This window comes from Monodon monoceros, unplaced genomic scaffold (genome assembly GCF_005190385.1).
Source record: "Monodon monoceros isolate NGI ecotype Baffin Bay Population unplaced genomic scaffold, NGI_Narwhal_1 Super_Scaffold_6, whole genome shotgun sequence".
Lineage (NCBI taxonomy): Eukaryota > Metazoa > Chordata > Mammalia > Artiodactyla > Monodontidae > Monodon > Monodon monoceros.
In genome coordinates this window covers 93,813,211-93,841,188 of record NW_021703783.1, presented here as the reverse complement: position 1 = coordinate 93,841,188, position 27,978 = coordinate 93,813,211, and the positions used below count along the sequence as shown (strand labels likewise).

At 53.0% G+C, this 27,978-nt stretch overlaps 1 protein-coding gene across 2 annotated transcripts; it reads right to left on the bottom strand.

The window, feature by feature from the left end:
• Positions 1-9: 9 nt before the first annotated feature.
• SEPTIN3 (septin 3) lies at positions 10-23,001 on the bottom strand. 2 transcript variants are annotated; one of them, XM_029205403.1, is made up of 11 exons: positions 21,645-23,001; positions 14,354-14,545; positions 11,976-12,104; positions 11,222-11,303; positions 9,470-9,607; positions 8,056-8,173; positions 7,084-7,179; positions 5,087-5,186; positions 3,806-3,857; positions 3,435-3,528; positions 10-1,311 (listed from the first exon to the last, which is right to left on the bottom strand). In XM_029205403.1, the coding sequence occupies exons 1-11, from the start codon at positions 22,999-23,001 to the stop codon at positions 1,246-1,248; spliced, it is 2,424 nt and encodes an 807-aa protein (XP_029061236.1). In that variant the 3' UTR covers positions 10-1,245. The 2 variants fall into 2 exon arrangements, with proteins under 2 accessions (XP_029061236.1, XP_029061237.1); XM_029205404.1 differs by lacking the exon at positions 21,645-23,001 and adding an exon at positions 19,095-19,127.
• Positions 23,002-27,978: the final 4,977 nt, after the last annotated feature.

The following is a 27,978-nucleotide window of genomic DNA, read 5'->3' as shown; positions in this document are numbered from 1 at the left end:
AAACAGCAATGTTTAGTTGTACAACACATAAAGTCTAGCAACATTTACACAACCAGTTTGAGTGTCTGTTTGCTTACTTTCAATTGGGAAAATTAATCATAATGTCACCAAAAGGTTGGCTGGGACTGGTAACATTTAAGAAATGGGTCGTTCTTGCATCCCCTAGGCTTGGGCCTCTTGCTCCATCAGGACTTCGTTGTAGATGAATGGCCCACAAGTCACCAGCCTTTGAGCAAGTTGTGTCCAGGTGGAAATGGTGGGGCAGTGGGCAAGGGGTATTCCATAAAGACATAGCGTGTGGGGCGGTGGCAGCCGACATTCGCAAACATTCATGCATCTGATGCGGGGCTGTACCCTCCACTGGGGATTTTCCACTAGCCTACAGTGACCAACTGTGGCCAGGCTGATTCATTACTCACGTTAACGGAGTGGGGGAGGGGGTGGGGTGGAGTAGTCAGGGTGGGTGGGAAGAGATTCCCTCTTATTGCTAAGTGGACAGAAGGGTGCTTTTTTCCTCCTAGAGTTCACATCCTGTGACTTCCTGGAGTTTTGTGTGTGCATTTAGTTCTTATTTAAAGTTTGAGGATAAGGAAGTCAACTCCAGTAATGTCTCAGGAAAACCACGCTCCCTAAGTGGCTGCATTATGGGGCAGGGAGGGTGTGTGACTGCCCTCCGGGCCAGCCACAAGCAGTGATTTTTTAAAAAAGTCATCCTAGCCCTTGCTCCCCCAGATCTGTAGTGACCCATCCTTATAAATAAGCTTTGAGCAATGAAGGAGGCACCCTCGTCCCACCTTGGGGCTCACACAGCTGACATCAACAAACCCGACAAGCAGAAAAGTTGCTTTCTTGACCCTTTAAGGAAGCCAAGAGTAGCTCATGCAGATGAATGGACAGGGAACAATGCCATTTCCCTTGGAGATGGTTACAAGTAGCCGGTATGGGTTTGCAAGGGCAGAAGGAGCTCTTGGTGAGCTCTTTCACCCTACAGATGGGCTAGGACCAGCTGACACAGATGATGGAGGAGGGCAGTGCTGGTGAGAACTCCATTCCACTGGGAGGAGAGGGGTGGTTTGGATGAATGGAAGAAGCAACTGTCCTAAAGGGGCAGCCGGCCCCTCCCACCGGCTGAGGGCTGAGAGGGGCCGTGGTGTTGGCTGGACACACACAGCACTAAAAAGGGTGTGGCCCTGCAGCAATAACAGCTGAGAGGAATGGAGGGAGGAGCGGCGCTTGAAATGGCCTTCATTCTGCAGTGGGGCAGGGGGTGGCTGGCACAGGTGGAAGGACAATGCCCAGGAGGCCTTCTCCCTGCGGGGGGGGTTGAGAACGGTTGAGGGTGTGCCTCCAGGGAGGCTGAGATCATGATTTAGGGGTGCCAAGCATCAGTCTCCTACTCGGCCTCTCCAATGCCCCCCCCTCACCCCTAGACCTTCCCCGCTAGGCTGAGGTGTCTAGTCCCACGTCTCCATATAAGCCAGGGATCCCTCTTCTGTTGAAATGTAGCAACCTCTGGGCTCTGACCCTGCCGCTCTTCTATCCTGCCTCGAATAACTTTGTGGGTGAGGGAAGATGTGGGTTGGATTGGTAAGGTGCTTCCAGGAAAGACTGTGACCATGAGTTTTGGGCCACTGGCAACAGATCACCTGCCTCTTTCTCCTGGTCCACTGAATCTTGGTCTTAAGTTTATGTGTTCTCCTAGCACCTGAGTGATAAGGGACTATAAACGCTAGGATCTGCAGGGGACCAGTAAAACACCTAGGGTTAGACCAGGAGATGGAACAGGAGGTTGTAAGAGGTTACTGTAAACTGTATCACTTGTTTTCCCTTGCCTAAGGCTAAACTGTTTCCCCAGCCCCAAATTTCAGCCACCTTACAGACTAAAGGAGAAAGAGTAACTTGTTTGTAAAACAACAGGGGAAATATATGCATTAATAAATACAGGGCTGAAGGGAAAGGCAAGAAAAGGCTACATGTATGATTGTGGGTATCACTGGGAATGTCTACAGGGGTCAGGAAGAGGAACTGGGGAAAAGCAGAGAAAGACAGACAAAAATGCAATTAGCTTCAACATGAGAGAGACAGTGAGACAGAGAGAGAATAGAAGAGAAGTAAAGGGCGGGGGGTCAAGTATACACAAGAAGAAAAGAGAAACAGAAGCCAGCTTTAAGGAGGAAGAATCCTGATGGAGAGAAGGGAGGTGTGGTTTAAAATTGCCAAACTACCAAGAAAGACAAATACTGTATATTTTTCTTGATACTTTAGACTCAGTTCTTCTAGAACTTAATGCCTAAAACAGGTTGTCTCACTTGACCAGCACATGTGCTTCTTTAACCAGTGGGCACCGCATAACTCGCTGTGTCTCCTCCTTTGCTGGGCTGCCCACAAGCTCGGGGCCATTTTCAGCGCTCGACCGCAGAAACTTTCTTTCCCATGCCTCTCTATAAATCCAATTTCTCTTGAAATCTCAGTTTGTACTGTCCCGTGATTTAAGCGATGATTTTATTTTAAGTGGCCTGAAGTCGTTTTGGGAAGTAGACTGGGCATAAATCCTAAATATAGAAATGAAGCTAAAGTGGATTAGGGTAAAAAGAAGTGAAAAGTCAGAGGGGGTAGAATGAAGGAAGGAGGGAAAGGGGGGAAAAGAGAGAAAGTGGAAGCCGAGGGGAGCGAGGCAAGGGGAGTGCGGAAAGTAGCAGTCTTTGGTGGTGACAGGTAGTAGCTTTCGGACAGTGAACGCGACACGGACCAAAGGGTGGAGCTCTCTCCTCCACTTCTAGGTACTACTTCTTTCTGCAGGAGCCCAGCTCTGGGCTACTTCTCTGCTCTCCCCTGACCTTTCTTTTCCCAAATAGTCCTAGCCTTACCCCAGACCAACCCGGACTTACAGGGAGGGTTAAGTCATCAACTCCCCGTCCCCTCCCAGGTCTAGCTCCACAGACTGTCCTTGGAGAATCTCTGCAGTCCCTGTTTGCAGGTGGGTTTCAGAGGTAAGAAAGCATTACCTGTGGCTCACCTGCTCCCATCATTTTTAAATGAAACCTCCCCCAGACCACTTGAGTGAGGCACACGGCTTTGTTCTGGGACACAAGGAAAGGAGACAGATAATGGACAGCCATGGAGGAACCAAACTTACAAGGGACTTTCCAGGGAGGGCAGTAAAAATACCTCACCCCTGCACAGGCACACACACATACACACACACAATCTCACACACACACTCTCTCTCACACACACACACACACACACACACACACACTGTAGACAAGATGCTCCACAATTACCAGATAGGCCTGTGGGACAGGAGAGAAAGGAAGAAGGTGGTTGGTGGTGGTTTGGGGATGTGTGTGCATGGAGAAGTGGGTATGTGTGATGATACAGAGAAAGGGTCGTCATGGGTTACTGTCGTGGCTTCCCTCTGTGTCCACGCTCACCGGGGGGAGGCCTCCATTGTCATTGAGCCGCTTGGCCCTGTAGGTCTCATAGTGGATGTTGTGTGTCACTTCCTTGAGGTCCTGGAGGTGGGTCCTGAAGGACACAGGGTGAGAAGAGAGAGGGATGTGATTAGCGGCGGGAGGAGGAAGAGAGGACCCACGTCTGAGGTCCACACATCGCGTCCATGGCCTGGACCCACTCCAGAGAGCCAATGATACCTCTTGAGCCCCTTTTCATTTGAGACGCGAGCTGGGACTGGAGCAGAAAGCTCTGTCAGAGAGACCTGGGGACTGAGGAAGTCGATCTGAACAGACGGCCTCCAGACCCCAAATAATTAAACCTGCCATCTGACGGGAGGTGTGCATCTTACCTGATGACAAAGTCTCGAAGCAGGGCAAACTCACAGTGGTTGAGGTTTTCCACTGTGAACAACAACAAGAACAAAAAAAAAACAGGTGGTCATTTCACTAATGCTGCAACACCAGCAGGTGAATTTCTGTTCAGGTCATGGAGGCATTTAGGAGGGAGCCACGGGCCAGGCTATGGTCACCCTTTCAGAGGTGTGCTCATCTTGGCACTTCAGTGCATTGGATTTTACTCACTGAACAAGTATTCATTAAGTAGCTACAGGGGCACAATACTACTCTAGACTCTGTGGAATAAGCACTATTATATTTCCCATTTTATAGAAAAGGAAACTAATACACAGGGAGTCTAAGAAACCTGTCAAAGGCCTAAGACACAATTCCTATCTTTAAGGAGCTTATAATCTGATCGGAAGACAGTAACACACATAGAAAATAACGGAGCCACCTTAAAAAGGTCATGATGGCTTGATAAATTTAATTCAACATAGACTGAGTGCCTACGATTTGCAAATCACTTGCCAAAGACTGTGGAAGCAGAAGAGGGTTAAGCCACAAACCCTCTTGTCTCACAATCTAATGGGTAGGACAGATATTCTCATAATTAAAGATAGATGATGAGAAAAAGCTATTTTTAAAAAAATCCCCACAAAGGGTCATAGAAAAATGAGAGACAACACGATATAATGGGATGAACTTGGTTTTGGAATCAAAATATCTGGGTCTAAAATCCAAGGTTCACCACTAACAAGTCATGTCATCTTGGACAGGACACTTAACCTGTCTGAGACTCAAGTGCCTCAGCACGGATGTTCTGAGAACAGCCACGCCTACCCTGCTCCCCTCCGAGGGTTATCATAATGAATGTGATCAACTGAAGTGATTCTCTGAGAACTTTCAGAATCATTGTGACCTTCTCAAGGTCACACCGTTCCTAATAAAATGAAAATGGCAACATCTGAACAACACTTCAGGAGTTTTTCAGATCATGCCTCCTTTCATGTGAAAACCTTTCTCTGGTTATTCCGATCCTTATAATCTCTCCATGTTCTGAACTCCTTTGACCCTCGAGCTAGTGCCTCCCGGTCAGGTGCTAAATCCATCTTTTATTGCTTCCTGCCTGTGAGCCTCATCTTCCCAATTAGACTGTAAGCCCCTTACGGCAGGGTCTGGCTGACATTCATTTTATATCTTACATCCTAGGACTGTGCCTTGACCTATAAGATGCTTAATAAATAAGCAAAATTGACCAGCGGCCAGTTCTTCAAGAAGATGCACTGAATTACCTTCAATGATCCCCCAGGGAGTTTTTCTGCCGAGGACCCGCTTGCCATTCACTTGGTACTCCTTGTCACTTCCCACCACAGCGAAAGGCATGCTCTCCTGCTGACAAACCAGACACACATGCATGTCATCCTCCTACCATCTGGGCCTCCAAGGGCGGGACGGAGTACGCTCCCGGGCCTCTAGCCTTGAACTGCACATTTCTGAAGCTCATTCAGTGATCCCATTGATGGCAAGGGCAAGGCTCTTGTCTCTTAAAAAGAGCACTGGACTGGGAGTCCGAAGGCCTGGGTCCAACCCCGATTGCTCCCCTGCCTAGCGGGTTAACCTCAGTAAGTCAGCTTCCCTACAACTGGAGAATGCTTCACGCTCTTCAGTGCTTTATCAGGTTTGGTGTGATTTGCAACAACCCTGTGAGATAGCCAGGAAAGACAGGCCTCTTAAACGACACCTACACGACTGACTGCCAAAGTAACTGAAGCTTTACACTGTCTCCCCCACTGGCAGAGGCCCACACCCGCTGAGCTTCCAGAGCTCAAAGGCTGCTTTCTGATGTGCGTAGGCCCCTCTGCTCCACCAGGTGTCTGTTCCCAAATCTTTTTGCCTGGTGTGTACTTGTTGTTGCAATTGGATAAATTAACTATTATATAAGCTGAGGACATATCAGTGTGGAGAGTTGTTTCTCTGAAAATTAAGTTGAATGTTTCAGAAAGATTTGAAAAAGGTGAGCTGCTTTTGCATTCAGAGCGGACTTACCTTCAAAGAAGAGGGCTTGTCTCTCTATGAAAAGAATGTTTAATGAATGTATTAAAACACTTAAGATTTATATTAAAACATTTAAGATAAATATGTTTCATTTTTAAAATAATTTCTTCACTTCAATTGATTTTTTCAATTAACTGACCAACTGCCTGTCTCAACTACATCAGGTAAGGGGCTTCTACCAGGTTACCACACTTGATGAAGAAGGAGACTCAAGACCAAAGCAAATGAGTGATTTGTCCCAGGTTACAGTGGTTAATCGAAAAGCTCAGACTAGAACTCAGGATTCTGATGTAGAATCACGGAATAGTAGAAGTTTAGAATTGAGAGGGATCTTAGAAATCACATAGGTCAGTGGTTTCCAAGCCAGGTTTCATGAAACCTTAAGATTCCCAGGAGAGGGACTTCCCTGGTGGCGCAGTGGTTAAGAATCCGACTGCCAATGCAGGGGACACAGGTTTGATCACTGGTCCGGGAGGATCCCACATGCCGCAGAGCAACTAAGCCCGTGTGCCACTAGAGCCCGCGCACCACAATACTGAAGCCCACGCGCCTAGAGCCCGTGCTCTGCAACAAGAGAAGCCACCACAATGAGAAGCCCACGCACCGCAACAAAGAGCAGCCCCCGCTCGCCACAACTAGAGAAAGCCCACGTGCAGCAACGAAGACCCAACGCAGCCAGAAAAAAAAAAAAATTCCCAGGAAATACCCCAGGGGCTGCTCAGAAGGTAGGGCTGTGCCTGTGTCACTTAGCCAAAGCAGCTCTGTTTTTGTGTTTTACATATTGGAGTCTGTCTGACATTTAATTTTTTTAAGGGTTCTTCTAGGGGGAAAAAAAAAAAAGAGCCTATAAGCCTCTGAATTTTATACAAGGGGAAACTGACAAGCAGAGCTCTGATAGAGTATAGATACTTTGGACCCCAGGCTGAAGCTTTTCCTGCCTGTGCCCTTCCATCACCCCATACCTTGGTTTCACTTGGCCCTGTGGGGGAACAAGAGGCTTTCGTGTGGTCTGGGGATGGACGGAGCACTGGCTTCCTGGGTGCAGGGTTCACAGTCCTGGCCAGCGCCCCAAGTCCTCAACCTCTCCCCTGACACTTCTTGTCTGGGTCGGACAAGGTGGGGCAGGGAGTATGGAAAGGGAAAAGCAGGTTGCAAAGCAGAAGTGGTACATGATCCACATCCCAGGGGGACTAAGGCGGGCATCCGTGTGATGAACAGAGTCCCAGGCACCTACCCGGATTTTGTCATTCTCTGTCTTGTCCTCCAAATCCTCATCAAATTCCTTCTGGGGGTAGAATTCAATGCCATTTACTTCAAGCTCCTTTCGAACCTAGAGGTGGGGAGGAGAAGCGTGGTAAGGGGAGAGAGGGCTATGTGTGTGTGTGCATGCGTGTGCAAGTGTGTGCATGCTGAAGTCAGAGGGATAAATGCAGTCTTTGATAATCCAGCTATCTCTGAACTCTGAGGCCCTGGGCAGCAGGAGGATCCTGAACATATGGGAGCCCCACCCCTACAATTACCATAGCCCACCCAGCCTGCAATGAGGAAGAGTCTGGGGGGTCTAGCTTGTTCACCTTAGGGTAAGATTAGGATTCAGACAAGCAGTACAGCTGGGAACAGATTCCACATGGGCAGTGCTCATGCCATACTTGTTATATTCCTGTTTGCAGGGAAGAGAGGTGCATCGCCCCCACCCCCAGCCTCTCTGTTGATCCTCTTTCAAAGCTCGGCTTAAGTCTCCTCCTCCAGGAAGCCACCCAGCATCTTTTCAGTAACCTACTTGATTGGAAGTTTCTTAAAGGCAGCAACTGTCTTTATACTTCTTCTGTGTCTCCCCAACCCCATCGCCTGTGTGTCCGACACAGGATAGAGCTTATGGAAAATAATAAGGACTAGCAGGCAGTTGGTTAATTAGTCCTTCAAGCAGCCTAACAGTGAGGAGTGGTTTCTCATGCTCATGGTGATTTGTGTGTTCAGAGGTCTTTGCAGGTAAGTTTGGAGGGCAGCAAGAAGGCTGGAGCTGCACTAACTTCTCTTCATTGTTGGTCCCCAGATGCCACCAGCCCAGCCTCTTTAATGGTTGAGTAGGGGCTGGGTGGGAAGTGGGATAGAGGGTGGATATAATAATGAAGGATAGGAGAGGTCTTGGACCAGAAGAGGGGAAGGCAAGGATGGGGACAGGAAAAGGAGGAGGGGGCCTTCTCACCCTTTGCTTGAATTCAGACTTCTCCTCCAGGGTCATGGTGTCAGCCTTAGCAATGACAGGGATGATGTTCACAACTTTGCTGAGGTGTTTCATGAACTCCAGATCGAGAGGTCGCAAGCTGGGGCCCAGAGAAGGTGGGGTGTCAGAGCCACCGTGCCCTCCCCCGCTCAGCCACTGCCACCATTCCAGGGGCACCCTTGCGACAGGAGGACTGGGCTGGGAACTGGCTGAGGCCAAGAGGCTGCTCCCTTTCCTATCCGACACACATCCACCATCTCAATGTGCAGAAGAGACCCCGACTCTCCACCCACACATGGTCCATCACCACCTCTTTCTCTTCCTCGGTTCCCATGCAAATCCTGCCTTCTTTAAGCCCCACTCAAACCACGCCTTCATGACATCTTTTCTGACCTAAGATTTCTTTCTCCTGGGAACAGCTGTGGACTGCTGTCCCTACCCAAACGTCCTTGTGTCACGGTTACATGTGTGTGTCTATTCTGCCTACAAGACAGCACTTTTTGACAGGCCTCCTCCCAGCCCCCAGTTAGTCCTGCAGGGCTCCATCTGGGGGCCTGACCCCTCCCCCATCTGCGGGGCCAGCTTCCTCTGGACTCTGGGGCCCCAATCTGGCTCTAGTTTGCAGTCTAGGGGACTCATTCAGTCAGGCCATCTGCTGGCTTGCTCTGACCTTGGGTCCAGGTTCTAGGGAGAGATAACGCAAACTTTTTGTTGAGTTCCTGAGCTCCTCCATTGAAAACCTGCTGACCATCTGATTCCTCCAACACTGGGGGCCTGCCTTGCTTGTGCCATCTTCTCAAGAACTGAACTAAGCTGGGCTTAGTGATAAATCACGAGACACCCGCCCTCTGCTCGCCTACTTGGATTGCTCCGTTCTCTCCTGGTACTCCCTAGCATGTAGCCCCGCCTGATACTCAACAACCAGACTTCCCAGCATGCCCTGCTTATTGCCAGTCTTCATCTCTAGACACCTGGCTCCTCATACTGGGCTGGCCGCCCTCTAAATGCCTACAGCTGGGTACCTCCCCCCGCAAACACCAGCCCCAATCCAGTAGCCCAGCCCCTCCCCATTTCACCCTTCTTACTGCCCCCGATCCCAGGCTTGGGCAAAGCAGGTATCTCTTGAACAAATGAGGAGCATCTGGGGCACATAAGCCAACTTCTGTGTGCCGGCACAGTCGTGCTACGGTGCCAGAACACCAATGGGCGGCATAGGGGCTGACGGTCAGCTTCACTCTCCTGGCAAGAAACTCTGGGGAATCACCGGACTGTGACTACACTGGGGCCCATCTGGCCCTCCCCAGCTGAGTCCAGGTAACGGTTACCCACTACAGGTTGGGCACAGATGATGCAAACTAAAGCCAGGCCCAGCAATGGGGGTGGGACTGGTACATACGAGTGTCCCGTCGGGGAGATGAAGTAGAGGCAGCAGTGGACACGAGTGTCAGGGATGCGTTTCTTCCGGGCTATGTTCACCTCCTCCTTCAGGAATTTCTCATATTGTTCATTGATGTATTTCTCAATGGGCTCCCAGCTGGGGGGTGGGAAGAAAGCAGATGGATGTCCCAGAAGGACAGGACCTGGGAGCTCACCTTAGACATGGTCAGGTAGCAGTCCCCTCACATCCATCTCATTCCCTACCTCCCCTGGTGGGTCTAGGTTACCTGCTGACTATTATCCCTCGGCCTCCCATGGATGGCTTTCCCTGTGGTCAAGGGCAGAGCTCCCCTGGGGACCTAGCTCTCTGACTGGGCTAAGGGACCCTGCAGAACCCCATCCCACTCCCGACAGCAGCGCACACTTTCCCCACATCTATTACTTATTAGCTGGGCAGCTCTGGGGAAATCTCTGCCCCTCTCTGAAGCTGTTTTCTCATAAGTAAAAAGAGGGTAACAATAGGTACCTGGGGAGATTCATAGAAGAATCAGAAAGGACAGGCATAGTACTTAACAGAGCAATGGCACGTAGAAAGTACTCAGTCATGGCAACAATTCATTGATAACAATGAATAATAACCCTTCTCTGTCCAGAAGTGTGTGTATAGCCAGAAAAGAAGGCAACCAGCCACTTCTCTAAGATCAATACAGCCAGTTCCTAGGTGTGCTGCTGAGTGGTCCTGTCTGTCTGGGGCAGACCCCAGCTCCCTCACGGAGGCACAACTGTCACCATCCCTGTCTGGGAGCAAACTTCTGCCTGGAACCTTCTGTAAAGTGGGGAATGTCACTTGCCAGTCATTAGTCACTGCAGTCGCTGACCTACAATATACCCTGAAAGGAATTCAGGACAAATAACAGGATAAGGCTTCTCTGCACTTTGGGAAAACAGGGAAAACTGGCCCTTAGATAGTTCTATTTCAGAAAAAAAAAAATTTTATGGACCCAAATCCTTGCACCTTCCCCTACTTAGAAAAACACTAAAATCTTAACTGAGATATCTGATCCTCGTGACGAGCCTTTTGCTGAGCTGTTTGCTTGACTCTCCGTATCCCCCAGCCAGAAATCACACCTATATTGCCTCTCGCCCACCTCTTCAGAGCAGGTCCTCAGAACCATCTGAGAGTCTGTCTCCCGGGCTACAGTCCTCAGTGAGACAGTGAATGAAACCCAACTCACAGCTCTTACGTTGTGCTTTTTTTCCACAGTCGACCCTTCCGTCTATGCCTGGGCAGTGTATTTCACCCCTTCTTGGCTGGACGCTGACTGCAGCTTTGCTCTGTGGATTCCCAGAGGCAAAGGTTCTCCATGGAAACTCCCCTTCCTCCTGTTTTCCACCCATCCTCTCTTTGTCCAGGGCTACAACATCTGGCTCTCAGGCCAAGCTCCCTGCCACAGCCTTCAGGTCAGCCTGGATTTGCACCCCAGTTCCCCTTGCTCTGCCTCTCCTGCCTATTTTGACAGATCCACTCCCATCTCCAGGCAATCCCTCGGCTGACATTCCCTCTATACTGTCCCCCTCCATCCCCAAGCCTGGGCCCCATGTGGACCTCTTCCCTGCCTCCTGACAAAGCCCCTCCCCTCTTTCAGCAAGGCTTCCCGCTTAACCCCTCAGCAGGGAGGGCGCAGACGGCTCTCAGTGTGAATGAATCTGCGCCACATTCAGTGTCTGCCTTGCAGAGTCTTTAGGGTGGAAATCTCACAGGCAGACATACCAGTTTTCATTGTTGATCTGGTCTCCAAAGCCTGGCGTGTCGATGACAGTCAGCTTCATTTTGACACCGCCTTCCTCTATCACTGAGGAGTGAACAGAAAAGGCACCAGGATGCCGCAGAGCAACTAAGCCCGTGCGCCACAACTACTGAGCCCACATGCCACAACTATTGAAGCCCGCGTGCTTAGTGCCCGTGCTCTGCAACAAGAGAGGCCACTGCAAGAAGCCTGCGCACCGCAACGAAGAGTAGCCCCCGCTCGTCGCAACTAGAGAAAGCCCGCGCGCAGCAACAAAGACCCAACGCAGCCAAAAATAAATAAAAAAATAAATAAATTTCTTAAAAAAAGGCACCAGGGAGGTCACTCCTCCAGCTGACACCAGGTGCCCCTACCACCCCGGGCTGGGCTCCTTCCTTCTGCAGGACTGATTATTGGAAAAGTCGAGTTCAGGGTCTTCAACAGCTTTGTCCATGCTGTTCCCTGCTCCTGAAATGCCCTCCTTACCCCTTCTGCCTGTCTAAATCCACCCAGCCTTTGTCATCCAGCTCAAATCCTACTTCATTCCTTTCTAATTCCCTCACCCCCTTTCCTGGACTTACAGTCTAAGGAGTTGGCTCCCGTGTGTTTAGGGCTTAATTCTATTCTGTCTTGAGGTTGCCTTTCATCTGTCTCATTCCCCAAGAAGCCCCATCCTTTCCCTTTTCTGGCAGAGCCTCCTCTGAACAATGCCCATCGGGGTCCCTGCCTGGTCCTCACCGTGCCCGATAGCTTTGATCTCCACTGTCTTGGGAATCTTCTCTTCCCGGTTCCAGCTGGAGGCCTTGCGGCTCACTTGGGATTTGAAGAGGGTGTTGACTAGTGTTGACTTGCCCAGTCCACTCTGACCTGCAGCAAGACAGGAGGAGGATGAGAAGGCAGGGAGACCCCATGCCCACCCGCCGAGCCTAGTATCTCTCCCCTGAGCTTACAGAATTCTAGAGCTGTGATCCAGGCCCTTGACTGACGGCTCACTGGGGAGGCAAGGGGCTGAGTAGGGAGAGCAGGTGGGTGGGAACGGTTTCCTACTTACGGGTGAAGGACCTGGGGGAATGTTAGTTGGATTCCACATTCTCTCCTTCTGGAGCCCCAGGACCACTGGGAAAGTAACAACCTCTGCATTTGTCTCATGTAGTGGTTTTCGGTTTGGTTTTGTTTTTGCTTGACCTAAGTTTTTAATATTTAATCATACTAAAAGTAAAGACAATTACTTTGCATACTGACACTGCAGTTCTGCAGAAGGTTTCATTCCAAGGGAGAGCTCCACACTAAAAAATATTTGAAAACCACTGGTCTGAGCAGTGTTTCTCAAACATGCACCAGAATCACACCGGCAAGGCTGGCAACTAATGAGTGGCACTTGGCATCACCTGGATGCTTGTAGGAAATGAGGTACCCCAGGCCCCACCCCAGCCCTATGAATCAGAATCTGCATTTTAACAGGACTTCAGATGAATCAAATGGGCAATAAAGTATGAGGTGTGCTGGTCTAGAGCATTCCTGTCATATATTAGGAAATGGGCCCGGCAGGGGGCTGGAGCCTAAGGTTCTAGACTCAACTGTGCTTCTTCCCTGAAGCCTTGGACGAGCCATGTTTGCTCTTTTGGGCCTTAGTTTCTCTTTACTGACAGGACGGTAGGGAGGGAGGGAACTGGATGAGACCAGGGATAGCAAATAAGGTCCATTTCTCAATCCAACTGATCAACTGGCAGTAGCCACGTGCCTAATATGTTTAAAAGGCTACCTCTGGGCTCGGTACTGACTGCGCGCAGTGACTGACCCGTGACGAATGCCACAGGCACTGCCGGGGAGTGAAGCCGCCCACCTTGCTAGAACTGGCGGTAGAGTGGTGAACAAGACATCATCCTCACCCTCAAGGAGCCATTTGGTGTGAGGGAGACAAAACATAAGCGGACAATGCCAAAGGGAACCTAATCCAGTCTCTCTGGGATCAAGGAGGACTTCTACGAAGAAGCAATAACTAAGCTAAAACCTAAGAATGACTTCAAATGACCCATGAGAAGCTGGGAGGGCAGGTTCTAGAGAGAGCGAACAGCATATACAAAGGCTAAGAGGTGGGAAAGAGCATGTTAAGTCCAGGAGAACTGTTCCCTGTAAGCAAGGAATCGAATGCTACATGGGAAGTGGTAAGAGATCAGTGGAGAGGTAGTACCAGGCCAGGCTAGGAATTTAAACCCGTAAACTTAAGAAAGATTTTAAGTAGGATGTGTGACTTGAGTTTTGCAGGTTGGAAAAATTATTCAGTCACTGGTGGACAATGGATTGAAGGAGACAGGAGACAGAGAACCGGGAGAAAAAGAAGTTCGCACCAGAAAGTAAATCAACTTATGTCACCAAGCACAATGTTTAGTTTAGCCGATGTTTTTTACAGCAAGACTTTCCAGATGATTTACACTCTGGCCTAGCTCCTTATGTTTAAGCAGCACTAAGTCAGGTGGCCCAGGTAATCCAGGGGAGAGATCCACTCAGCCTAGGGTGGTAGCAGTGGAGATGGAGAGAGGTGGACAGACTTGAGAGATATTTACCAGGTAAAATTGACCGTATTTGATGATTGACTGGATTGGGGGATAAAGGAGGAGGAAAGAAGGATGATGCCCAGATACCAGTTTCAGCAACAGAAGGAATATCTCACTGAGGTCAGGCAAAGGCCCCCCTCTGCTCTTACATTCTGTGACCCAGTGACCCTACTTAGTGACCAGTGTCCTGGAAATTCTCTCTAAGCTTGAAAGCACACAAAAGATCAGAAAGAAGACCACCTTTCATCCGATCCTCCCCCAGCTCCTGAAGTTAGGGGAGGACACTGGTGATGCCCCCCGTGTGCCACACACACGAAGGCAACTTGAGCACAGCCAGGTGGTGATGGGGCCACAGTGACCACCCACCCACAGCTCCCACCCTTGGATCAGCCAGCCTGTGGGGAGAAAGGGCTCAGGCCTTTGTGATCTGCACAGTGAGATCTTTCCTCCGAGAAAGAGCTCATTCTAGAGAAGCCAGGGCTGAGGCCGTCCTCGAGAAAGAATCGGGATCCTGGGTGCTGCCCGCCACCAGGGCCTCCAGGGAACCCACGGTCTCCATACCAACGACCATGATGTTGAAGTCGAAACCAGTCTTCATGGTCTTCTTGCGCATCTGCTCGATGATGGTGTCGATGCCAATGTAGCCCAGCAGGTTGGGGTTGATGCTGACGGGCTTCATGGGCACTGCCGGCTTAGGCCTGGGCTCAGGCACCAGCTCTGACATGGCTGCGTCCGTCCTGGTCTCCGGGAGCCCTGAAAAGCCAAGGTGGGAGGGGTAGGCTAGAGGAGAGCAGAGGTCACGTGGAAGGCACAGTATTATTCTCTGGATATAGAATCATACAGGGTTGGGCCTGGAAGGGACCTTACATGTCATCCAGTACAGGTCTCTCCTCTCACAGATGAGACTGACGCCTGGGGGGGGAGGGGCTTGCCGAGAACACAGCAAGTCAGATGCAAAATCTGGACCAGTACCCAGACCCTCCAGTTGCTGGGGCACTTTCATATGCACCTCGCTGCTCCTAAGAACCACATCTGTGTCTCTAACCCAGGGGTTTCTCCACCTTGGCACTATTGACATTTCAGGCCAGATAATTATTGCAGGGAGCTGTCCTGTGCATTGTACGATGTTTAGTGACATCCCTGGCCTCTACTAGATGCAGGTAGTAGCCCCCCCAGTTTAATGACCAAAAATATTTCCAGACAGTGACAAATGTCTCCTGGGGACAACAGTGCCCCAGCTGAGAACCACTGATCTGAGAGATGTCTGGGGTTATTCTGACCTGAGTTCCTGCCTCCCCCAGAAAAAGGGCAAAGACCTTTTAGGATACTGGACCTAACATCTGTTGACTGCCTGTCACTGATCCAGTTGCTTGTCTTTTTTGGAAGCACATGGGGAGACTTCCCTGGTGGTCCAGTGGCTAAGACTCTGTGCTCCCATTGCAGGGGGCCCAGGTTCGACCCCTGGTCAGGAAACTAGATCCCACACGCCACAACTAAGTGTTCACATGCTGCAACTAAAGATCCCACACACCGCAACTAAGACCTGGCAGCCAAGTAAATATATAAATAAATATTTAAAAAAAAAAAAAAGAGGAAGCACATATAGGGCTACCCCATCTCTGCAGAGTGAGCATCACTCCTGTCTCCCAGCCTCCGTGTCCCCTCTGTTCCACAAGCACTGCTGCAAAGTAAGGAGGTCTGTGCCCTGAGGTGCCCCCAGACACCCTCCAAGCCTTAGTTTTGAGTCTGAGGGGGAATAAGTCTCCCTTCTGACTGCTGGGGAGAGGATGAGACCCAAGTAGGGGCCATCACTGACCTAAGATGACATGACACAACGTGTTCTTGGGATGGTGGGTAGCAAAAGAAAGGGGAGGCTGAAATCACAGCCCTTCCCCAGTGGAGAAAGGCAAACATCCCTCTGGGTCTGGCAGATCATGCGTATATTCACATACAAGAGAAATCTGTGTGTTTCCTCATCAGGCCACTGTCCACCAGGGTGGGTTTCAGGAAACAGCAACTCCATTTCCCTCCCCGTAAAACACGGGTGTGTGGTGATGTGGAAAGAGCCTGGCTCTGCTGTTAGCCAGCTTTGTGGACTTGGGCAAACCACCCCCTGCTTCCCACGCGCCTGCTTCCTCCTCTGTACTCTGTAAACCGGTTAGGATCGTGAGTAAGGCTGTAGTGAGCACTGCACACGGGGTATATGCCTAGAAGCGCCTGCACAGCGCCTCACTGTTCCAGACCCTGTTGCTCCTGTCCCTTTCAAGTTCACAGCCTGTCAGGAGGGGAAATGAAGTGGTGCATGTGAAAGCACTCGTTAGAGGGAGGTGCCCCAGATACTAATTACACAGCACAGTTACTGGACTCCACGCTCTCCAAAGGCCCTCTTCCAGCTCTGCCATTCTAGAATCCTATGGTTCACGGTTACCACCCTGCAGACTCTCAGGCTCACAGAGAGAACTGATGGAGTAGCAGATGGGAAAGAGGGTGAGGGGACAGGAGTACCTCCCTCCCCCACCCCCAAACCCGGCCAGGAGTCTGTTCTTGTACCCCTACCACCTGGTCCTTCCACTGGTCCTGGCAAGACTCTCTCTCTCTCTCTGTCAATTGGAAACCATTCTTTCCTTGTCACTCCCAGGCACAGCCAAATCTGACAAAGTCTCAGGACCTCCCCAGGGCCTAGCGTGGCTCCCTCCTGCTTCCCAGGAAGCCGTTGCCAGCCAGGCGGCCCCAGAAGGCAGCAAGATTGGCTCAGCCCTGCAGCAGCTGACTCTCAGCAGCCTGGCCTCCACATCCACTCTGCACATGGCTCCCGGACCCAACTCAGCACACCTGCACTGGGGGCCAATGCCCCATTTTCCCTGCCCAGCTGCTCACACGGCTGGCCCCATTCATCTCCCTCATGCCTCTACAGCCAGCCCATTTGGTCTCCACAACCTGTGTTGTGAGATAGATCCATCGGTGTGTATGTGTGTGTCGGGCAGGCAGGGTCTTACCTCATTTTACAGACCTGGAAAGTGAGTCTAGTATTTATTTATGGGAGTTTTTGCAAGTATTTTTATAAAGTGTGTCCTCACCATGGCCTGCTCAGCCCTGGTCTGTCAACTTCAGCATCTTCAAAGATCATTCCCAAAAAGACAGACCCTGGTTACAAGAAGGGGGCGGCCTACCAGATTCCCAGGCAACTTCTAGGGGCTACAGCAGGCCTGCTACAGGTCCAGAACGGGAGCAGATCTCACCTTCATTCTTCTATCAAGCACCTATGAGCACCCATAGAGCTCCTGCTGGCAAGCTGCCCCTCCCAACCGCATGGCAATTACAACCACCCATCAGCCACAATTACTGCAAACCTGTGGTGGGTCACTGTGTCACAGCCTTTGCTGGAAGACCCTTCGCCCACTCCAGCCCCTGGTTAACTCGTCCTCTTTTTTCACCATTCAGCCCAAGGGCTACCCCTCAGGAAACCTTCTGCTTTCCCATCTCATGTGGATGCCTCTCTTCTGTGCTGCCTCAGCCCCCGACTAACTTCCTAGTCATCACATTCACTCACTCACTCACTCCATCCCATCCCTCCCATCCAGGCCTTCCCACAGGCTGTCAAATGGGAGCCTACTCCAGCCAAACTTTAGACTAAATGCCAAGGACACTTTTGGACCCCAGACAAGGTCCTTGCCCCCAAGGGCCCACTGTTTGGTGAGGGTGCCTGACAAGTGCATAAAGGCCTCCAGGGCACAGGACAAATGCAGCTCTGGAGCTGAATTCTGGAGCTCCATCCTCTGCCCTTACAGCTCCCCTGGTCCCGCCATGCCCACTCCAGATGGCCCATACTTGACTCCCAGCTGGATGACCCCTGTGAGCCTCAGCGTTCTCCTCAGGAAAATAGGTACAGTACCTGCCTTGCTGGGTTGCTATGAAGCTTATACAAAAGCATGGACATAAATGACCTGGCACTGAACATATGCCAGTTCCCACCCTTCTTCAGGGCAGGAGCCACGTCTTATTGATTTCTGTGCCCCAATGAACCTAGTATAACAAGACACTCAGCAATGAATGAATGAATGAATGAATGAATGAATGCAAGCCTCACCGCAAGGCAGATGTTACTTCAGAGCCATCGCTTTTCTCTTCCCTCAGATGCTGCTCCCTTGGCAGAGCAGCTGACCTCCACCCAGCAAATGGCTCTTGTGTGGGCCACAGTCACGGAGGTAGACTCTGTTATGAGACTTTCTCCTTCCCCTGCAACAGGGATTGGAGGGGGGCTCCCCAAGGGTGGGCAAGAGCTCAGGATGGGGTCACGGCAGGATGTAGCTCAAATATGCCATCCTGCCTAAGTGGTTCTTGGGGCTCCTCCTAAGCTCCCAGTCTCTCAGGGCCCCTGGAGAGGAGGGGATCTGTCTGCAGCACCCCCTGCCAGGAGCCACCTGCCCATCAGTGCTCCAGGAAGAGACATTGTCCACCCCACTCAGCTCTAGCTTAGTCCCCACAGAAACAGCACCTCCCCCCATCCCCATGCCAAGCAAGGACCCTGGTGCTTTCTTTTACAGGCAAATGAATGGCTTTGTCTTTGTCTGGCCCAGGGACCCCACCCCTCTGTTGGGAAGGTGGCAGCAGGGGGAGGGGACCTTTCCAGAATAGCACCTTCCTCCCTGGCTTAGTGGGGATCCAGGGGGTGGGGAGGCTCTTCCATGGGGAGCTGCAGGTCTTCCTCAGCCCCCAGCCGCCTTCAAAACAGCGCCCCCACCCGCAGAGGCAATTCCAGTCCACCCCAGCTCCAGCCCCCGGCTCTCAGAAAAGGAATCACAAAAGATATCTTAGTACTTTCCCATTCACAGAAGCAAAGGGCCCTGGGATACCCCTGCCTCCATCCCAGTCCTCTGGAGGCCAACCAGTTCCCTTGGAGACCACCAGCTGGTGCCCGTCTCAGTGTGCGCCTATGTGTGGGGGAAGGGGTCTACGTGTCAGCGCACAGGTCTCTTGTCTGGCTGTAGGTGGTCCTGATACCTGTGCGTGGTGTGCATGTGTGTGCACTTCTTGGTGTGCTCCAGTGTGGAGCTTTCTGTGCGCATCTGGGTGCCTCCTCGCTTCTTCGGGGCTCTCTGTATCTCTCCGCGTTTCCATATGTGCATTTCTCCGGGCTTGTACATCTTGGGATGTGTGCCACCGTGTGTGCGTGTGTCCGTGCGTATGTCACCGCGCATGGGTTCCTCAGCGCATCAACCCTCCCCGGGTAGCATCTCCAGCCGGGCTTTGGGGGCCGCAGCCTCCTCTCGGCGCGCGCCGCTGGCGCCGCCGGCCTTCCTACCTTTGGACATGAATCCTCCTTTGTCTCCGTTCCTCCGGGAAGATGCTCAGGGCGCGGGGCTGCAAGGCTGAGCTGGACGCGGGCTACTCCTGGGCCGAGCAGACCCTGCAGCCGGGCCTCGCCCCTCTGCGTTCTCCGCCCACCCGCCCGGCCCGCGGCCCGGCAGCGCCGTCCCCGCGCCCCGCGCTGCCGCGCCAGCCCGGGACTTCGACTCGGCTGGCTCGGCGCAGCGCTGCCCCTGCCCGCTTGCACCGATGCCGCCGCCGCGCCGCCGCTGCCGCCGCCGCCGCCGCCGCCGCCGCCGCTGCCACCCGCACCACGTGACCCGCCCGCCCCGCCGAGGGCCCCTCCCCTCCCCCTCCCTCGGCGTCCTCGTCCGCACCGGCTCCCCTCCCGCCCGCACACTGGAGCGGGCACCCAGGGCCGGTTGCGGGCCGCCGGGGAGGCGCGCGGGGGCGCTGTGCCTGCAGGCTCGAGGTTCCGGGTGGGGCATGGTTCCCGCATCCCAGTCCCGGTCCCTCCCCCTCGATCCTGCTCCCGGCCTGTTACCCTCTAGGCCGGGGCGAGGCGGGGAGCGCAGGGGACCTGTGGGAGCTGCGGGAGGCGGTGCGCGCGCGAGAGTCACGCGGTGGCTGGGATGCTGGGCTGGTTCAACGCGGTTCTGCCCAGACGCGGGTGCCTGTAGAACCCTGACTGATTCAGGAGCCCGGGTTCCAGGCCTGGCTCTGGGATGATGAGCCCTGTGACCTTGAGCTAGTCAGGAACTTTCCTGAGCCTCAATTTACCCTTCAGAAAAATCATCCTTGCATTCAGTCAACTTGACTGGACAGCATATTGCCAGGCCTTGAGGGGACAGGAATGAGGGTCACCATTTCTGTCCTCAAAGAGCTCTGGGTCTGGTGGGTCAAGACAGAAAGCTGGCCTGTCCTAACGGAGGGGGTGGGGTATGCACAGGGTACTGTGAGTGCGGGGTGGTGGGCACCCACCGGGTACTGTGGGTGCAGGTGTGAGGGCCCTTGGTGAGGGCCAAGATGGAAAGGCAAATATAGGTGCGAGGGAAGAAGGGAAAGCAGTCTATGGAGAGACCCAGAGGCGAGAGCTGCATGGTGCTGGGGACAACAGAGCTCCCGGGTGCACCAAAGCAGGGAAAAGTCCAGACAGGGATATAGAGTTAAGAGGCTGGAGAAGTCCAAAGCCTTGGAAGCCAGGCTAAGGAGCTGGACTTGTCAAAGAAGGTAACAGCGGGTCACCAACAGCTGGTAAGCAGGAAGTGCTGCCATGAAATATACGAGTCCCTGTGGCAGCTGTGTGGAGGGGCAGGGGGTGGCCTCACGGGGACAGAGGGACGGAGAGCAGGGGACAGACAGCCAAGGACTGAGGAGGTGGATCAACAGAGTTGGAATTAGACTGGATGGGATGAAGGAGAGAGAAAGATGAGGAAGACGAGGATACCCAGGTTTCTGGTATGGTGCCTGCAGCTGAGGGAGTGAGATCAGGGAGGGCAGAAGTCAGGAAGAACGGGGCTGCCTCTAGACATGCCCGGGAGTTGTCTGGGTAGAGGGGTCTGGCAGGCCACTGGGTGTCTACACCTGCATTTTGAGAGAGAGGGCTGGGCTGAAGATGGAGGGAGAGCTGAGGTCCCATAGGGAGGAGGGAAGACCAGAGCCTGGGTGGGCTCCCCCAGGCCAAGTGTGCAGAGGGCAATGAGAAGGGGGCTGACAACCCCCAACGCCAATTAAGCCACTGGACTGGATGCTTTCCAAGCATCTGCCAGACCCAGAATCTCTGAGCCTTTGAAATGTTGGGAATGAGACTGCCCAAAGTAGAATTCCACGATCTGGGTTCCCATTAGCTTACTGCCATCAACCAGCTGTGTGACTTTAGGCGTGTCACAGCCTCTCTAAGACCAAATGAACTTCTAGCCCTTGTGTTGACCTGTTTTTTCTTCTATGTAGGACTTCCAACCTACAAGTCCCCAACTCACCTTTCAGGACTAAAGGGCTGGGGGTAAGGGACCGAGAAAAAATTCCAGGTGAGGCACCTTTTAAGCAACAGCCATCTTCCTGAAAGGCCGACTGGGGATGATTTAGAAGGTCTTGGGTGAGATCACTATTCACATCTAGAGGAGCCTGGCAGTGTCGACTGTTAGACAAATCACCACTTACTGAAGTGCTGGTCTATATTTTCGTGTAGGTGGTTTGCTTTTCAAGCTGGACTCACCTATAGATCACCTAATTATTTCAGCTCTTCAGGGAACAAAGAAACAATCATGGAAGATGCTAAAGGACAGACTCAGCATAAGTGCTCTCCCACAAATTACCCCTGTAAACCCCCCTTCTGATGGCTTCCCTCAACCTGACCTCTGACTGGCAGAGTGGGACCCAGTTCAGGGTGCACCGCCTGTGTTCTGCCACTCAACCCCATTCCCTTTTCTCCCAGCTCGTTCAACTCTGACTTTAAAGTCCCCCAGATCTATCCAAGCATAATCCAGCTCCAGGCTCATACACCTCAGCAGTCCAGCACATCCCCAGCCCAGCTCTTTGCATTTACCTTTGGTTTCTCTGGCCAGGTCCAGCATGGTGAGCTCTGTGAGCCAGTCTATGGCAGCATCTGCCATAGCATGGTCCAGGGCTGCATCTGTGCTTCTGCTTGGCATTGATGGGTAGGTGACAGTGTCTGATCTCATCAGCTTAATGACACTCTCCAGTGTGGTCTCACCAGTGACTGGGTCTGGGGTGACCGGCACAACTGAATGCATGGCTGTGCCCAGCCTGCTTGTATCCAACACAAGAGAATCCGTAGTCATGTCCAGCTTGGCTCTATTCGCCCCGGCCAACACCAGGGCTGTGTCCAGCTTGCCTGGATCTGGTGCTGCCACTTCCCTGGCTGTACCCTCCGTGGTTGTATCTGGCTTGGCTGTGCCTGCTGTAGCTATGGCTTTGCCCAGCTTTTCTGCGTCTGGGGTCACCGCATCCGTGACCGCGCGTGGCTTGGTTGTGCCTGCTTTAGCCAAGTCCATGGCAGAGCCCAGTCTGCTATCCAGAGGAGGGAACTCAGTGCTTGTGTCCAGTCTAGATGTGTTTGGTGTAGCCAAGTGGACAGCCAAGCCAGGCCTATTGGTGGCCATCATGGATAAATGTCCGGATGTGCCTGGCCTCGTTGTATCCAGGGCAGCCAAATGCATGGCCGTCGCAGGCCCCGTGGCAGGGATGGCCCTTTGGAGATGCAGCCGGGGTCTCTGAATACCCCTGGGCCGGGGCTTGCCTCTTCCTGGAGAAGCTCTGGTAGGCACATGGGCGGTCACTGGGACAGGGTGCCTCTGACCCACCAAGCCTGGCCCTGCAGGACCTGGTGGACCCTGAGCTAACCGGGATTGGAAAGGCAGGGTCAGGCATGAGCTCACCAGGGGCTTCTCCACTGCAGGCACCCTGCTGGGCTTGGCCAGACCTGGGTGAACTGGGCCCTCGGAGTGGACCCTGTCCCCTGGCACTAGGTTCACAGGTGGTGAGTCAGGAGAAGGCAGCCTCCCTCCTCTGTGGGTGGCAGCCTCCCTGCCCGGGGTAGACACCTGTTCCCAGTGAGAAGGCAGGGGGCCCAAGCGCCATGCCTGGCTGTGCTGGCGGACTGTTAGGGAGATGGAGCTGAGCTTCCTGGGTGCCAGGCTCTTGCCAGTCTCCTGTGGGGGCACACTCCACGCCCTAGCTCCAAGGCCTGGTCGGCCGGAAGCCTGTGGGATGTGGCTCTGGGGGAAAGCATCCAGATGGATGGTCTTCCTGAGAACAGGGATGAGAGGCGACACCCCTCCAGGGAGCTTTGAGGGGCGGGCAGGGCGCCCCAGTAGGTGGCTGCGGGAGAAGGTTCCAGCGCCTGGGGCTCCGTGAGGCTGCATCGCAAAGTCGTGGTCCATCCAGGTCTTTCGTCTTCCCCTGATCGACAGAGAAAAGGGGCCAAGCGGGGGTGAGGTGCTCGAGCCTGCAGGTGCTGGCCCTCCCCGTCCTGACTAGCAGCTAGCACTCCTCTGAAGGGCCCTTGTTTGGGAGACTGTCAAGTCCTCAGTGGAGTACACCTGTCCCTTCCTACAGCCCTCCTACAGCTCCCACCTGCTACATGCCTACACACCTCACACACATGGGCCCTCACACACACACACCTACCAAGATACCAGGTGAATGTGGAAGAATGTTCCAGCAATGGGTGGAACCCAATGAGCAGGCTGCCCCGGCATGAGGAAACCTCCCCCTTTGCAGGACTGAGTGTGGCCCCTCTCTGGCCAACTCCGTGGAGGTCACATATACCTTTTCAGGAGCCCCAGTGGAGGGCAGTGGTTATTGGAAGCTTATCTGCTTCTTCCAGAAGGGGCCAGAGGACTCTGAGTTCCCACACACAGCAGCCAGAATAGGAGTTCAGGCGTCCAGGTAGGAGACCAAGAGGTGACCAGTTTGGCTTGGGAAGAGGGTCTGCACCTGGGGCTCCTGCCCGGAACCAGGAAAGAGCCCTGGGCTGGCCTGCTGCTGGAGCTGAAATCGGAGCCAGAGCTGGAGCTGAAGAGGGCCCTGGACGAGGTGAGGCTTGGGAAGTAGAGAAGTAATGAGCATTCACAGGGTACTTATCCAGTGAACAAGCCACAGTATCTGCCCTGGGGAGACCGGCCATCCCCAGGGGCACCGGACAGTGAAGCAGGCAGAGCTATGCTGGAGGTGAGCCTTATGGGGGAAGCATTAGCTCAGCCTTTGGGGTTAAAGGAGGGAGGCTGGGCCTGGGGCTGGGGGAATTCACACAGAAGGCCCAAAGGTGAGGAAATGTGGCATCTTTCTGGAAATCCTCCATGGGGCTCCCAGGCTGTATTGTGGGGGAGGGGCGAGACAAGGCTGCAGGTGCGCTGGGGCCCAGGCCAGGCCACAGTGATGCTCAGGCCCTGGAAGATGACCTGGTCAGATCTGCAGGTGGCCACTCCAGGACTGTGTGACGGCAAGATCGGGGGGAAGAGAAGTGGAGGCAAGGAGGGAGTTCCCTGGTGGCCTAGTGGTTAGAATACCAGGCTTTCACTGCCGTGGCCCCGGTTCAATCCCTGGTCCAGGAACTGAGATCTTGTAAGCCTCGCAGCAAGGAGAGCAGCCAGTTGAAACACTCTGTGAGCTGGGGGTGGGGCTGGAGAAGGCTGAACAGCACAGAGGAAGCAGCAGCAGGACTGCCAGGACATGGCGAGTCAGGGAGGGGGCGTCCAGGACTGGCTGGTGGTCTGCATGGATGAGCCATCCCCTGATGGGGGCTCCACAGCTCCCAGACGGCCAGCTGGTGCACACTCTGGGCTCCATATAACCCACCCTCTGGAGCAAAGTTGTTTCTGCTGCTTTCAGCACAGCAGGTGGGGACATGATACTGCTGAGGGGGGCTGGCCGCAGGGGCTTATGGGGGGGAGTGTGATTTTATGGCTAGGGCCCTAAAGTTTGGAGCAGGGGCGGGGAAGGCAGGACACTGGAGGGGTCTTCGTCATCTTTCACGGTGGCACCCCAGCCCCTCATCCCCATCCAGTCACATATTTGTACCCAAGGCTGTCCCTGCCTTATCACCTCCCCACTTGGCTTATCCCTGCAGCCCTGCTTTGGGGCCCTTACTCACAACCACACATACCTGGGTACATGCATGTTTACCCTGCACTTAACCACAAACATCTACCCTCAGTGTACACACACACACACACACACACACACACACACACACACAGCTGGCCAGAGGACAGAATTTCTGAGATCTATTTGTTCTAACATCCCCAGATCCCTTCCCCTCACTGAGCATCCACCCGCCATCAATCACTTGGTACTATCCTCCCCCCACCCACAAATACTCACCTACCTTGATCAGAGAACAAGAAAGGTCTAGTGTTCTTCAGTCTGGGAAGCTAACTCTAGTGCAGGGCCCTCACCTCCTCCGCGCCCAGATTCTGGCTGTGATGACCAGCTCACGGATCTCATCTCTCTGATCCCCTCAGTCTCCAGGCTGTAGTACCCAGGCCTAGGGCCCAGCCTTCTCCTGACCTGTACCACCAGCTCCATCCACAGCTGGGCTGGGCTGTGGGGCAGGGAGGGGCCGGCTTCTCAGCAGTGGGCGTCAGTGAATGGCTGCTCTGAGCCTCTGGAATCCCAAAGGGCCATGGGAGGCTCGTAACGGCCAGGCTGGGCTGCCCTGGACTCAAGGACACGTGGGGTGTGGTGCCCTGCTGCCTGCCCTCCACAAATCTGCTCTGTCTCCCACAGACTCTGACCCTGGAGAGATGTCTGCCATAAGAATAGGGAGACTCCAAACATGGCCATGCTCCAGTGGTCCCAGAGCCGACCTCACTTCTGCTTTCCCTGTGCATTGCCCCACACCCTGTTTAGTTCTGTGGCCCTCAGACCACCTTGGTCACCCATCTGAGGTCTTTCCTGGAGCAAGCTGGAGTTCCTGGAGACTAAAGCAGGGGCTTTCTGCTTCAACAACTATCCCCTGAGCCCATGCTCCCTCCAGCTGGACCCTGTACTAAGGCCCTGAGCCTGCGAAGATGACCCTCCCCTGGACCTGAGGAGACCCAGGAGGCCTCCCAGCCTGGCTCTGACATTGCGGGCTGTCAGCAGACCCTGGCCCTTGGGCTGGGCTGGGTCCCCTCTTCTGCCTCTATCATAAGAATAGTAATAATAATGAAGGTGATAATAATAGCTACCATTTACTGAACACTGACTATGTGCCAGGCACTACGTCAGGACTGGGAAGGAGCCCGCTTCTGCTCAGGAAGATGGGAATGTAAATAGATCCTTACAGTAACTATAATACAGCAGTGACAGTGGACATCCTCCGAGCACTCACCCTGAGCCAGGAACTAGGCTAAGCGTTCTCCTGGCATCTCCTTTAATCTTCGCCTCGTCACAGGGACCAAGCAACTGAATTTTTAATTTTATTTAAATTTAATTTGTGGCTATGATATTGGACAGCACAGTTCTGAAGGGCCTGGATTTTATTCGTCTCTGGGTCCCAGGGCCTGGTAAGAATTACCCTCATAAGTTTCTGTAGAATGAATGAATAAAAGGAAAAAATGATTGAATGAATGGTGAATATGTTGACCTAGGAACTTCCCCTCTTCTTATTCATTCTCTCCCCTGCAAGCTTTAGGTTCTCAAACTTGGCTGTGCTCTGGTTACCAGGACAACCTGGTGGAAGTCCTAGTGGGTGGGGGAGGGGATCTGTCTGGAGTTCTTCCCCTTCTCTCCTTGCTTTGAGGCCTGAGGACCAGCCTGATTCTAGGAAGAAGAGAGGTGGCTGGGGGAGGGGATAGCACAGCTCTCTCTGGACAGATTGAGTTGGGGGAGCCTTTACCGCCCACCCCCACTGGATTGCATTATCTTTGAGATGCAGAAACCCCGAGCTGAAGTCAGGGGTCCTTACTCGCTGGCTTCTCTCCTCTCTTTGGCCAGTGACTCATTGTGCAACTTCTATCAGATCTCTTGCCCCTCTGGGCCTCAGTTGCCTTTTTAAATAGGGACCAGATGCCTTCATGTGGCCTCTTGAAGGTCTAGAATTCCTCCATCTTGCTCCCTGCCAGGCTGTTAGGGCCTTGAGAGCAAGGAATGGGTCTTGTTCATCTCAGTATTCCTGAGGCTCACCTGCCCGTCTCTCTCCGCCTGGACGAAACTGCCTGCCTGTTAATTACGCGCTTGGGTTCAGCTGCCCTCTAGTGGCCCAAAGTGGCAATGACCTCCTTGTGTCTGTACACAAGTTTTTTTCCCACCAAAGGAAAGGTTGACAGGCCTGAAAGTGGCCTCAAAGGACAGACCTCCACCCAAGCAAAAAATCATTGTGGTGGCCTCCCAGACAAGTGGCATAAGCTCTAGAGTCTCAAACCTGGGTTTGTGACAGCGGTGCGATTTTGAATAAGTCACTTAATCTCTGTGAGCTCCAGTTTCTTCATCTGTGAAGTGGGAATTATATCAGTCAAGATGGGTTAAATTATGTTTCAGTAACAAAATATTCCAAAATCCCAGTGACTTATAATAACAACTATTTATTTCTGATTCATGCCTCATGTCCACGGTGGTCTGGGTCCACTGAGGCTCTGTTCCATGTCTCCTTCACTCTGGAACCCCGGCTGCCTTCTGGAGCTGTGTTGGTCTTTGTGGCAGAGGAAGGAGAGAGTGGTGAATCATATGGTAGCTATTAAATGCTTTGGCCTGGACTTTTCTGATCACAACTCATTGGCAAGAACTAGTTGCAGGAAGGTTAACCCTACCATGTGCAAGAGCTGAAGAGACAGACATAATTTGGTTAGCAGCACTGCTGGCCCGCTCACGCGGCTGTAAGGATGCAGTGAGAAGTGCCATTGCACTATCCCTCATGCAATGAATTCAATCAACCTTAGTCATTGAAATTACTGCCTTGTAATTCTGATTTCCCCTTTTATCTACCCTCGTGATTTTCTGTGACTTCCACATGAATACCAACTGTTTACAGCTGCAGATACAGAGAGGGAAATGGACTTGCCAAGTTTCACACAATGAACCCGTAGCTGGACACCCACATCTCCAGGCTCCAAATTCTGAGCTTCCCGCCCCCCATCTGACGTGGTGGAGGAGAAGGGGCTTTGCCCTCCCAGGGTTCTTTGTAAGGGTGTTGACTGACAGTGTGACGGTCTTTTGAGGGAGCCTGGAGCCACTGCCTCCCTCCCAAAGCTGGTCTCTCAAGCCTTCCCAAGCCCTGCCCGCTCAGCCAGAGTGGAGAGCCGAGGGGGTAGAACAATGAGAAGCCTGTGCCGCCCTCCAGGGCCAGAGTCCGAACATCGCAGCCACTCCTACGCAGGGACCCTACACATTCCCGCCTCCTGTTTCCCTGTCCTGGGCCCAGCCCAGACATACCCACC